Source organism: Branchiostoma floridae, chromosome 4, assembly GCF_000003815.2.
Source record: "Branchiostoma floridae strain S238N-H82 chromosome 4, Bfl_VNyyK, whole genome shotgun sequence".
NCBI lineage: Eukaryota > Metazoa > Chordata > Leptocardii > Amphioxiformes > Branchiostomatidae > Branchiostoma > Branchiostoma floridae.
In genome coordinates, this window is record NC_049982.1 from 4944934 (window position 1) to 4958851 (window position 13918).

Sequence of the window (13918 nt, forward strand, 5' to 3'; positions counted from 1 at the left end):
GTTGAGATGATCAGAAACCAGTCAATGATATCATAGTTAGCAACACGTTTTGTCCACAGGTTAATGCTTAATGAATCTGCATGTTGGTGCCTTATGTGTTCATTGATAGTTTGTTGTTAATTTTGCAAAGTATTGTAATTTGCAAAGTAGATGTAATTGGTATCTTTTGTTAGTTCTCCTATAGATGCATGGTGGCAATTTTTTTATGGTCACAAGATTTTCTAGATTAATCTTTTTAATACATTTTACATGGCTGCATCTAATATCCTGTGTAACATCATTCTGTGTCATGTTACACAGAATATTAGATGTAATGATGATGTGGTGATGTAAAATGTTTGCTAACATAGTTGTTTGTTCAGTTAAATTTAATCACACTATTTTGTACAAAGTAGAAAAGATATTACTGATATTTGTTTATCATTTTAGCAATAGTTCTCTAACAGTTATTTGTACATTATTTATGTTGTTGTTATTAATCTATTCTTAATAATTATTCTCACTGCACCTACTATTCTCTGCAGTATTTTCTAATATAGTTGTTAGTTATTTTCTTTTTGTTGATCATTTGATGTTAATTGTAGAGGCCTCCGTTATTGATGTTTGTAATATTTAAATCAATGTCATAAGTGTGAGAGTTTCTTGGCTGTGTCATGTATTGAGTTGTGTTAAGTTTAGCTACCTACGTTTTTTTTACAGTACTCCACTGCAAAAGAAAACCCAAAATTGGGTACTGATTTATGTGTAAAGTATTGCTCGTGAAAGTATTGCTCGTGAAAGCATATTTTCTACAGTGGCTACTTTTCATTCTTTACCAGGCTCCGTGGTCTAATTGTAGAAATTGGACAGATAGAGTCAATAGTCCGCTAGGAATTCATGGTGAGGAAATGATTCTTCTGGCCAGCTGACTCTCCTGGAGAGCCATGGAGCCTGGTAGAGGCTAGCCACATTTCTCTATTGACAGGTTTGACTGTAAATGAAAGAAAACACAACAAACAACTTGTAGTATGCAATGACCAACTTTCTTTACTTGTTACAAAAATATTCTCTCCGTAGTTTGAAGAGAAGCATGAGAAAAACTGCAACATTTAGAACAATGGATGAACCTTAAAGGATTCACATGGAAACTGTTAGAAACAGCAACATACAGGCTGAAAGCAAATCTCACAAAGTAAACATACAGTATATACACAAGAAAGCCTATATACAAACTTGTAACTACAATAGTTTCTGATTAACATTGAATACAATTCAGAAACTGAAAGCGTCTCAAAAAAGTTTTACACATCTGATACTCAGTTACAATTTTATGCAGCATGGACGGTTTTATTGCAGCAAAGAGACCCTGCTTAAAAAAACTGCACCATCAAAAATGATCAATGCAGTTGAACGTGAACTGTAGCATATACATATATAACATGTTCCCTACGACTAGTTCATGCTAGAATGGCAAGACATTTCAAACGTGGACAAGCGTGATATTTGGCAATACAAAACTATTGAATAGTATATTTTTTCTGTCAATAATCTATACAATACAAGTTTATTTCTCTAATGCATAAACATGTAGAATGTTTACATGCAGCTGAATAGGATATCAACCCTCCAACTGTCAAGGTTGATAATATTTCTTTCTAGCGGAAGGGTTTACTCGATATGTTAGTTTCAGCAGCAGGTCTGCATATACCAGGTACATACATGTAGTAAGTAACACAAGTTTTACCCTCTCCCATCCTCCTAGGCAGAGTCATACCCACATCATAGAAATCAGCATGGCTCATACTCAGTGTAACTATCCTTCCGTTTGGACCATTGATCCATGTTCCTTATGAATATTAATGAGCTAGCCTCATTCAGCACAAGCCAGTCAATGTCTGACTATGAGAGACTGCAAATTTTCTTAACATGTCCGACAAGCAGTGCCCGGCACAGTTTTCGCAGGGGACCTGTTGTTTTTAGTGGCAAATGTGCAGATGTTGACACACTGGCACACCAAATCTGTAGGTGTTTTTTGGCACCTTTAGACAGATTAGCCGTGAGGCTCGGTGGGCGTCACTCCACCGTCATGGGGGCAGGGGCATGGCGAATATCGAACTCAGAACCTACTGATTCTGATTCAGTTTATTCATGTGTTTGGCATTTAAGCAGAGTACGAACCAAGCAGCATTCTAGGACACAGGTTCTACTCTGTATTGGCAAAAGTATTACCATGTAGGGAGAAGGTTATGTTCTGACTGCCTTTCTTGCAAACGTTACCTCGGTTCTGTAAACTGCTGTGGGCACCTCGACACCATGGTCTCCACAAGTATTGGACATACTTTGACCTTGAAGTAAACATTTGACCTTGAAAGCAATAATTGCTTTTACTGCAAATTGTAATAAAAATATTTCCTATACAACATGGAAGATTGAACTTTGCACAAGTCTCAACGGTTAATATCTACATTCAATTATTAGATACATGAAGTTCTTTTGTGGCGCCCTCTTGGGCCTGTTAGACTTTTACTGTGTCAAAAGCAAATGGTTAAAAAAACCTGCTTGTTTCTGCATGGATATCTTTGGAAGAGAAACATTTGTAAAACTTTGCATTCACACTTTTTGAATCAACCCCATAAGTGCACCACTGTGTCTGCAAGGGGTTCTACAGACATGACCAAATGCCCAGTGATATACATGTTATCTATGCCCTCTTGGTTTTGCCACAAGCAATTGAAACTGCTAGGACAGTAAGTGGCCACAAAGAGACTAGAAAATATCGATTTTTTGCAAAAAAGGACCGAAAAAGCAAAATTCAGGCTCAGTGACCATGAAAATGCAAGTCATGTTAAGTGGGATTGTAACTGCTTCCTCATGAAACAGTTACTACATGTACATTTGTATGTTGATCTTCAATGTAATATGTATTGCATCATATGCACTTCTTGCTGTTTCTATAGGGATAGGCAGAATTTGGTAGAGATTAATATGAACTCTACTCCACTTTTGTTATCTCATTCGACCAAGAAGCATCCAAACATGTAAAGACATGCCGATATCATCTGTTCATTTTCTAAATGGGTCCAAAATCCGGTTCACTGATTTTTATTGGACCTGGTTTTTGGACTGGTCCAACAAGAGTCCGGTTATTTCCTCTTGGTCTGCTTGTACCTAAGGAGTGGAGGGTAGATTTTCCTCTGGCCCAGGAATCCGGAGGTGCGGTGGTCCTGCTCTCCTCTACTGTGGTGCATTTGGCCGATTGAAAGAGAAACCATGGACGGATGGGAACTTCCTGTGGGGTGGGATAAAACGGGCAGGGGTCAGAAATAGTAGAGCTATGCATGCCTTTGTCTTACTGTGATAGAATCTAACAGTACTGTATATAGTTTTGATTTTGGACTTAATTAAAAAAACTTTGAGCAATGATTCCTCAGAAAACCCCACTTGTTACAACAAACTAACTATATAGCTCACAGAGGTAAATATGGAAGAATATTCACAACAGTTCTCATCGCTTCATGTGTTTGAGAAAATAGTGCTTACAAATTATAGCTTTTTCAAATCTCTAAATGTTCCCAGACATATATAAAGCACCCCAAGACACACATGGATTAACCATTTTCTCAATCATATCTAAGACAGGTACCAATCTCTACCTATTCATTTGAATAGTATAATGACACGAGTACTGACAAAATGTACTACATGTATATATATAACTAAAATCATACTCAAACACCATGAACCGGGTCAATTTTATAACACACTCATGTTTAGGCAAACAGTGCAAAAGTTAGTAAATGTGTTTCTTCAAATGCCTTCAAGCGATGCAAGAGAACATGCAGCATGTAAGTGCGAATGCGTCATATATGATTGTGCAATAAGCAGCAGGCAAAACAAAAGAAAAATAAGCAAGCAATTCTCTTGTTGTCTTCCTCGTCGAGTGTTCCACCAGGTGGTGAACAAATGGAACAAGAAGTTGGCGGATTGAAATCCTCCACTTGACGCTTTTTTTGTCTACGGCTTTACAAACTTGATTTAAATGGAAGACATCCTCTAGCAACATCAATCAGAGTAAGCATTGGCCCTGAAACCTTTGTATACTCAGTGTATAATCTACTGATAACAAGTACAAACTATCAGTTCATTTTGTACTAGTTCACAGCAGTGTTTTGATTTGCTTAACCTTGTTTCTGTTGTGTTTACAAAGCATGTTGTTGCCCATCTCTTATCGATGGGAGACTTTGAGACTTTATTTTAAATGTCTGCTTTCTCTTACGACAAAAATTAACAAGCATATTGTTGCCATATCTCAAAAGGACGGAAATTTCTGGGTTGTTTTTCTTCAGACGTTTTTCGTAATAACACAAAATCAACCAGCAAGGTTATGTCATCCACAAAATCAAGTTTGTTAGCTCCATACAGTTTCCCTCCGTGGTTTATTGCTATTAGTAAAAAGCATGTTAAGAATGGGAAAATAAAACAACAAACTGAAAATAAACGTGGTGCAGCTGAAAACAAAATGAACACAATCAGTGATGAGCGCAGCAGATGTAGCAGGAGTTGTTTTTTTTTAGGAGAGAAAACGACGATCACATGTTCTGGGCTCGTGAGATCCTTTTCCGTGATGACGGGATGGAGATGGGCTCCGGTCGGATGGTGAAGTCCTGACGGCGATACTCTGTTGGGTCAAAGTTAATGACATCAAGCATCAGAAGGTCTATCATCCAACAAGGCACTGGCATAGCAAGGCTTGCATGAAATGTACTGGAGATGGTATAGGCAGTGGACTTAAGCTGTGGCTTGAAAGCTTTTCAACTTTATTTTGTTTGAAATGAATGAATTATGAATTGCTAAAAATGGTCTAAATACTTAGTAGCACATTACTCCTAAATGCTTAAAGGTGTTCAGTAAAAACTCCTCCCCCCCAAAAAGTTTTGTTTTCTCTCTCTATTTCTTTCTTTCGATTGAGTCTGTATTTGTAAGGTGGTACATGTACATTTTGTAAATACTTCACAGTACTAAATAAGCAACCAATTGCAGGCAAGAAATTGCTACATTGCTAAATTCATTCAGTACCAACATGGAGAGCACAGATGCCCATGGCTCTTTTGGTTAAGTCTTCATGGTTCAATCTTTGTAAACATACAGTGATACAGGTGTGTACATGTAAGTAGGGACCTTACAATGATGTACACAATCCTAATAAACAATTTGACACCAGACCAAAAGTTGCTACATTCAAACACTGTTGGTTATGACTGTTCACTTTTTCTGAACATGACACGTGATACAGGTGTGTCCTACAGGGATACATGTGATACATACAGTGATACAGGTGTAACATACAGTGATACAGGTGTGTACGTAGGAAACCTTACCTGGCTGGAGGTGGTCAAACATGGTGGGCATGCGCCAGGTGCGTGACGGGGACGCCAGACGGCCGTAGTAGATATTTGGCTGTGATGAAGGAAAAACAAAAAAGCCCTTGAAAACAAGCAGATCTAGATGCACCAACAACAAATACTAGTACTTTCAAGTAAACCCATCAATCTCAAAGAGAACTGAGCAACAGACATGCACATTTTCTCACCTTTTGCTGAATAAAAGTGCATAAAATAAAAGTTCCCCCATGACCTTAACCCTTTAACATGTAAGTCTGTGATGTTTATGACGATTAGTCCTGCAGCATGCTGTGGTATACAGTGGTTAGCAACCCTGCTTCAGTACTACGAGTTTCATATCACCGAGTCCCATGATAGCTATTGGACCAGGTGTTTCAAGCCCCAAGTTGCATGCCAGGTATAGAGGTTATACAGCAAAAGCCAGTTAATTGCACAATGGATTATGACTCTCTTCTGTTTATTGCACAGAATCCCCAAATCCAAAACCAGGGCAGTCCAGCTAGATACCTTCACATACACTGGAAAATGGGGTGTGCAATTAAGCGGCTTCTACTGTACTTATAGTTCTTTTAGATTGGCCCTAAATACCTCTATATTTGAGAAGACATACACCACAACCTTAGATAGCCCACCACACTCGTCAGTATAGGGGTATGCCCCTGTGTGCAGTGGATCTAACCAACCAATCCCTTGTTTGACTCATACTTACGTCTAAAGTACGGAAGTGGTGTGTTACTACATGAGGCAGTTTACCGTTTATCCACTACAAAATAAACACAACAAGCAAACACATCAATCTACAGATGTAAAAGACACTGCAAAAAGTCTTCCCCTGGAGTTGAGTTGAGTTGCCACAGCAATTTCATTTCTTGATTTTCAGAGTCCAAGAAAAGAATGCTGAACTGAATATAGAAAAAACTAGAAACCAAATAAAGAAAAAATTATGATCAAAATAAAAACAGCGTCTGAGGAGGAAATCTATGACTTCATACTCACATAATTTTTTTCGAGAGTCAGCTTAAGATTTTGGCTTTAGCTCTTGCAATTGATGAGTTTTTTCTTAAAATATCAAAAATGCAAGGAAGCACGTTTGTGTGTGTTATTATGCATTTCAAAAAGTTAAGAATTGTACCTCTGACTGTCTGACGGGCACAGTGCTGGCCCTCTCTACGCTGGTCTCCTGTTTCCTGCTCTCCTGACTGCTGCCGCTGTTCTCCCGCGACTCCTGCTGCTCGTCTGTGTCGTCCGTGGCCGCGGCGCCCTCCCGGTCTCGCCGACACACGATGTCCTGGTAACTGGAGGTCAGCTGCTTGCTCGCTGAAACTGCCGGCTGCTTTTCTCTACTGTAAATAACAAAGAGGTGAGGTCAGCAATGTTTGAGATTTTGGAATGGCAGGGCTTGTCATGATTTGAAAGCTGGATGATTTTCTGTAGAGCGTAATAGCTAAGATTTTGTGGTGGCCAGCTTGATTCAACAGAACTAAACAATGTCACGGAAACTGGATGTCAGCTACTTGCTTGCTGTAACTGCCGGCTGCTCTTTTCTACAGTGTAAATATCAACGAAGGTGAGATCAGTTATGTTTGGGATTTTGGAATGACAGGGTTTAGCATGATTTGACAGCTCCCTTGAATAGAGAAGGAGAGAATGAGATCAGGAACTTAAACTTGGAATGGGATGGAAATTGGCTCACTGCTGTGTATTTCTGATGTTTGCATTAGGCAGGGTAGGGAAATTTCCTCAATTTTGCAAAAGGAAACCGTGTCAATCTTCTCTCATTTTACAGTAACTAAATTGGCCAAATGCTTCAAATTTACTAGGAAGATTTGCACTTACATGTGTATGTAAAAACGTAATGAAGAGAATGAAACAGTTTAGTTCAAATGATTCAATCTTGGCCTTGGAACCAGGAATGTCATCGTAGAATACTGCTGGTGATGCTGTTTGTTTGAACCTTTGACTTTGTTTATTCACCTGAAAGCTCAAATCAGCCTGCAGGCCACTTTTCATTGAGGTCATGAGGGAAGAACAACAGACTTTACCTGAATGGCCTGACCATCTTGTCCACCCCAAAGCTGTGCACTTTAGGGTTCTCCTCCCTTGACAGGATGAATCATAACTACATGTATACTTTGACTTTATCCAGATTGCAACATAGACAATACAATATGGGCACATAGGCAGCATGCTGACATGTACACTACGTCCATGTATTTACCTATATGGTCCGACCATCTTCCCCACCCCTAAGCTGTGCACTTTGGGGTTCTCCTCCCTTGATTGGACAAATCATAACTACATTGTATACTTTGACTTTATTCAGATTGCAACATAGACAATACAATGTGGACACATAGGCAGCATGCTGACATGTATACTACGTCCATGTATTTACCTATATGGTCCGACCATCTTCCCCACCCCAAAGCTGTGCACTTTGGGGTTCTCCTCCCTTGACTGCCCCTGTGGCCTCTCCAGGGGGTGTGGGTGCTGTGGGTGGTACGGCTGCGTCAACGGGCGCTCCCTTGGCGGCGCGTTCCTCGGCGCCATCTCGAGGTCCTTCATGCTGATCTTCTCCATGGTAACGGGGATGAACTCCGGCCCGGGTCGGTGGCGGGGGTCGCGGTGGCGCCACTCCAGGTTCTGGTGGGCAGGGTCCAGGTCAGGGGACTTCTCTCCGGTCTGTCCACACACAAAAACTGCTTTATTTTTTTGCACTAAATAGAGTTTACTTAGCAGAACCTGTTACACAAGATTATAGTTTTTAAAGACAATTTAGTTTTCACAACTTGATAAGAATGGGAGATTCACTTCAGGACTTTTTGAGTGACATCCACTACTCTTCTTCAGTATAACTAGAAATGCTGAAGAAGAAGTAACCTGAAGAAGAGTGATGGATCTTAAACATCTGGAGGTAAATCTCTGATTTTTGTCCAGTTGTAGAGATGGGATAATGCTCTACATACTGCTTACCTGTAAGTCTGGCAACATAATTTTGACAAAGTCATGTAGGGTATAAAGTTACAGACTTCCAGGCAACTTTGACCCTCTTCTGGAGTCACATATCCACCAGGTAACCAGGACAATGTTGCTGGTCATTAATGGTTTATTTGTTTATTAGCTCCTTCATTCTAGCTGTAATGAAAACTGCCTATAACTCACCATTGGCTCTTCTCTCTCCTCTGCTTCCTGATTGGTTGCTGTGTTGTCAGAGTCTGGGTGCCTGGCATGAAGCTCACGGACATACGTGTCTCTGGAAACAGGAAAACACTTTGTAAGATAAAGTAAGTACAATGAAACATGTACAAGTATGCTGTCTGCTGCATTACTGACAGGGCACAAGAAAAATGCAACTTAAAGGGCTAAACTGCAAGGGTCTAGAGTAACTAACATAAATGCTTACATACTGTAATACATGTAATACAACAGTTAGTAAATACAACAGATGCCATTTTCAAACTAAATCCTTCTTTAATCCTCTAACATAGTGTACATTGCACTTAGTTGGCTGCTGCTTGAGTATCAAAAGGCTGCAAGAGTAATTCCAACATTACACCTGCAATGGACTGCACGTATGCCACCAAGGATGGCAGTATAAAGCTGGTACCAGGAATACACTTACCTCCTGGGTCTGTCAAGTGTTTTATCAGACAGCACCTTTGCCCTGTCAGGAGGTTCTATAAGAGATTTCCTGAGCTTGCCGATGTTGGCCAGGGCTGAGGAAGGGTCTGGGCTGCTAGCAGTATAGTAGGAATGTGTAAACAAGGTACAAGGATTATTCTCACCTTCTGGGTCTGTCAAGTGTTTTATCGGGCTGCACTTTTGCTCTGTCTGGAGGCTCTACAAGAGATTTCCTGAGCTCTCCGATGTTGGCCAGGGCTGATGACGGGTCTGGACTGTTAGCAGCAGGCCGGGTGGGTGGCTTGGAGGGGGACGGCTTCGGCTCCGGCTGCAGGGATACAACACGAATGAACTTTGAGAGGAATTTATGGCACGACAGTTGTACGGATACAAAGTTTGGCAAGGTTTGGCAACAAGTATTTTCTAATTCTACACAACTGTAGTCTGACGGTATGGCTAGTATATTTTACAATGTTCTCACTACGAAAAAACACTTAACAACAAGCTTTGAATGGAATTTATGGCACAACAGTTGTACAGATACAAAGTTTGGCAACAGGTATTTTCTAATTCTACGCAACTGTAGTCTGACGGTATGGCTAGTATACTTTACAATGTACTTACTAGGGAGAAAACACTTAATAACTAGTAAGTATCAAACTTTAACATTTGAAATGTAGGTACAGTGTAGTTATAAATTATGAATACTCATTTGTAATACATAGAATTAACGAATTCTTTAACATAGAATTAACGAATTCTTCAACGCACAGTAGTATACTGTCACAATTGTTTGTGTCTTCTTGTTTTTGGGATGGCATTAAACTTTGGCATGATACAAACAAATCATAATTCAAGACTTAGTGATCAAAGTAACTATAGCCTTAATATATAATTTTTAACTTTATATCTAAAAATTTCAAGGTCACCTTCATGTCTTTTGGCACGACCTTCTTGACAGGAATGGAGGCAAAGCCTGGCACCGTCGTCATGGTAACAGGGTCCTTGTCTGGAGCCCGCGGTGGGTGAGCAGCTGGAGAATAGCATATCATTTCTTTTGAAATGGATATTGGAGTTTTCTTTTAGTTTTACACAATCAGTCAATCTTCACCTGCTTACATTTCGATGCCTTTAAAAAAATGTTCCTCAGAGCTTCCAACTGGAGTGCTGCTTCTTGCAGCTATATGTAGCCCATGTAGGTGGCACTCTTTTTGCAAGTTAGAGCACATTCCAAAATGTGTCTAAGTTAGCATCCTCTAGAATAGCATCAGGTAGAATATTGTCTGATCCAGACATTTTCTAAAAATGCCAACCCAGAAATGGTCATGAAATCTCATCTATAGCATTTTTTTACATCTAGTCTGAAAAGGGTATGCCACCATTCCATTGTTCTTGTCTTTGTGTCTGATACCTTTCTACTTTGTTGTTTAAAAGAATGGGAAACAAAAAATGTACTCTGAAAACAAATAAACAGATCAACAAACATCAAAACGTAACTTCCTTGTATAGAGTATCTTACCAGGTGTGCCCTGTCTGGTGACCTCAGTGATGGCAGTGGAGGAGGGGACTGTGTACTGTTTGGCTGTGGGAACAGCAGAGACAGATGTCATGTTATGGAGAACAAAAAAGTGGCAAAACTGAAAATGGAAAAAAAAGTTAATATCAACTTTCGAGGCAATTTCAGGGGCTAGTAGGAGATGATTGAAGGAAATCAATTTGAAAAACTGAGAGATAACCAAGATATGATATAGTATCGCATTAAATGACAAACAAGTTAATGTTATTTGCAAAAATAAAATTTATGAGTTACTCTGTCACACAATTAACTTAGATGAGAAAATAGAAACTTGAAAGTGCTCACTCCAAATTTTAAATAACCTTCCTGCAATTTATATTTGATTCAGACTGTTTGACTACCACACAGTGTTACAAGGCAACACAACAAGTTAAGAAGACAATTAGATGTCCAGATCTAGGAAGAAACTTACACTTCCATGCCTTGGACGGGGGAGTATAGTGGGACTGAGCTACACCGCTAGGCGGAGGTTGGCTACTGGCTACTGTGAAAGTAAGATTAGAGAGAGTGTGAGTAACTTTCTACTCTTAAGCACCACAAAGACACAAGCATGCAACATTGTGGTGGGAAGTATGACTGTGCTCATTACAACCCATTTCTTTAAAAAAATGAAGACTTTGTGAAAAGTTGTTCCAGTGCAAACTTTTTCCATGATTGGTTTTGACACCTATTGTTAACTCTGTGTGTAAATTCTACTCTAATGTACCACAAGTGTACTACAGAATATATAGTAAAATGCAATCTCATTATGTGTTACTACTATCTGGAAAGTTGGGGAGGGGGCACCCCCATGCCTATACAAATGTATGTCACTGACAAAATCATCTTTCCCCCTTCCCTCCTTTTCAGCACATAATGAATGTCCTGAATTATCTGCCCTGGTAAAGCTTTTTTTGTGTGTTACCAATCTATCTAGTCCAGTCACCTTCATCATTTCTCCCAGTCTTTATACCCCCGTCCCTAGAACATTTTGAAAGAACACTTAGCAAAACAAACAATGCTACAGAGTGCAAAGTGGGCTTCCAAAACCCTATCTAGACCATAGAAAGAGCAAGTATTAGCACACAAATATTGCTTGTCTTCCTACTTTCTGCCTTGAAGGATTTGATGTGGGTGTCTGAGGAGTCGCTGGACTCTTCCACGTTCCTCGCCCGTGGCACAATCTGCGCCCCGGTGAAGACCTGCGATCCCTTGGGCATGCTGTAGGTGGCGCTGCCGATCCTCTCCGCTACTCGGGCCACTCCAGAACTGACTCTGGACTGCACAGTGGGGGCTCTGTAGGGATTAGGGGAAACATTACGTAATGGGATGACTGAAAGCAAGGAAAAGTGTTACACCCAATAAGTCTTGTTGGCAAAAATGTTATTATAGTCAAAAATCAAGCAGCCAATAATTTTGGGCACTTTTTTTCTAGCATATGCAAGTTTGAGTTCTACAGCATTTTTTTTCAGTGGAAAATTTGTATAGACTCTGTAATACAATGTAGTAGTGTCATGATGCGGGTGGGCAGCATTTGGCTTATCTCTTCATGCTGCACACCAGAGGCAATGCAGTAACAATTGCTTTGCTAAAATCAAAGTTATAAATCGACCAACCTGCTTTGCACACTGACTATTGTAGCTGAGCCCACTCTGGACCTGGGTTCTCTGTCTATGGAAGATCCTGCAGAACAAGAAATAAAGAATTGTGTACTTTATTCCTTGTTCAATGATGAATGAAGAAAAAAATCAGCTCATCAGTGTACAAAAGTCCTGTCTTTAGGCCACAAGAATTGCTGGTAGGCTTGGCTATGGGTAAACCATATCCAGAACTACTTTTCTATATCCGTTGCATTGATCACCTATTAATATAATAGTATTATGGAAGCCACCTTGACATGGTTTAGGGGATAAATGGCATCAGCAACTGCTTTTCTAATATTTGTTTGTGTGTGTTGCTCACCTATTCTGGAAGCTGCCTTGGAATGTCCCTCGTCAAACGGGGAGGGGTGTTGCTTGATGGGGCTCTGTGCTCGCTGGGTTCTCCTGTCCCTCTGAGCCTGTGGAACATGGGGAGACTTGGTTAGTTACGCTGTCCCTTTTTGCTATCTATATAGTGGTTGTGTGATGAGGAAAAACTTTGTCTTGTATTAATCTTAAATCCAGCTCCAATGCAGTAAATCATGTAGCACACATAATACTGCATGTGTTAAAGGACAAATACAGGTGCAGCAATTTTTCGATGTTGCATCATTAAGCTTACTTGACAAAGAAACTCTGATTGTTATACTGTACACATACAAAGTATTCTCCACTAAAAAATATACTTGGCCCTGAAGACATTAGTCAAGGAGGACTCTGGTCTGTAATATAGAGATCCTTTATAAGTTGCACTTTGAGCTTTATGGATGGACATGCTGTCACCAGATCAATGAGCAAACTGAACTGAACTTGGAACATTGTGACAAATCATTGAGGTTTTAGCAAGCAATAAATGATCTCCAGTGCATCAGAAGTGCACGAAACTGGGCCAGGGGGGAATTTGTATAGCTGAACGATGTCATGTACATGTATTTTGCAATTAATTAATAATCCTCAGATTGATTGATCTGTTAACATTAGAGATCTTCTATCACTTTGCAGGCACATGGCAGCAAATGGTTCTATTATGCTGAACAACATGTCACACCTAACCTTTGCACGTCTATCTATCTATCTATCATGCGTTCTTTAAAACTGTCCAGCAAAGATGCCCCTATAAAATAAACAAACAAAGTTATAAACTGAACTGAACTTGTAACAGGACCAAAACGCTCACCTGTATGGACTGTTCGTGCTGCCTCTGCACCTTAGCCGACAGTTCGACCAGATGTTTCTGTGACATCAGTCTCTTGTTGGGATCCTCCTTGTGTCTCCTCTCCACCTCCATGTGCTCTACTGGCTCTTCTAGTGGGGATGAATACAAACATGGAGCTCAGTACCCTCAGAGCAAAGTGCTGAATGTTCGCTTCATGGTAAAGATGACATATGGAGTGGTTTTATTGTTGAAATGAACCTTATTCCCACCAAAGGTCTGTAAATGATGTGAAACCTTTAATATCAAACTGGTTAGTAGAGTGCAGGTTTTCGTATGACATCCTTGGTCTACTGTGAGGGTTATAACTATCTGTGCATGGGCTCACTCTGGAAGCAGGTTCCTTATTCCAGACACCAGGCTGCAAAGGATGGGAACTATTCAACCGGTTAGTAGAGTGCAGACTATGATGCTCAAAAGAAAAGTGGCAATTGTTTTAATCATTGTTAACTTTATCATCTATGGAATGAGATGGCAGTTGAAATGAACCTTACCCGGTGAGGTCTGT

General features: G+C 40.1%; 1 protein-coding gene across 9 annotated transcripts in view; it reads right to left on the reverse strand.

Annotated features, from left to right (window-relative positions):
* Positions 1 to 1003: 1003 nt before the first annotated feature.
* Positions 1004 to 13918, reverse strand: part of LOC118413175 (cytosolic carboxypeptidase 2-like) — a 54693-nt gene continuing 41778 nt past the window's right edge. For 5 of the 9 annotated variants that reach the window (XM_035816376.1, XM_035816385.1, XM_035816379.1 and 2 more), the window contains 13 exons: positions 13375 to 13502; positions 12520 to 12616; positions 12174 to 12240; positions 11666 to 11853; positions 10991 to 11062; positions 10522 to 10584; positions 9932 to 10035; positions 9167 to 9330; positions 8544 to 8634; positions 7777 to 8063; positions 6514 to 6724; positions 5358 to 5436; positions 1004 to 3268 (listed from right to left, as the gene is read on the reverse strand). In XM_035816376.1, coding sequence (XP_035672269.1) covers positions 3123 to 3268; positions 5358 to 5436; positions 6514 to 6724; positions 7777 to 8063; positions 8544 to 8634; positions 9167 to 9330; positions 9932 to 10035; positions 10522 to 10584; positions 10991 to 11062; positions 11666 to 11853; positions 12174 to 12240; positions 12520 to 12616; positions 13375 to 13502 — 1697 coding nt within the window. In that variant the 3' untranslated portion in view covers positions 1004 to 3122. Of the gene's footprint in view, positions 3269 to 4572; positions 4658 to 5357; positions 5437 to 6006; positions 6145 to 6513; positions 6725 to 7776; positions 8064 to 8543; positions 8635 to 9166; positions 9331 to 9931; positions 10036 to 10521; positions 10585 to 10990; positions 11063 to 11665; positions 11854 to 12173; positions 12241 to 12519; positions 12617 to 13374; positions 13503 to 13918 lie in introns of those variants that run through there. The other 4 variants (XM_035816377.1, XM_035816378.1, XM_035816380.1 and 1 more) reach the window with 4 other exon arrangements.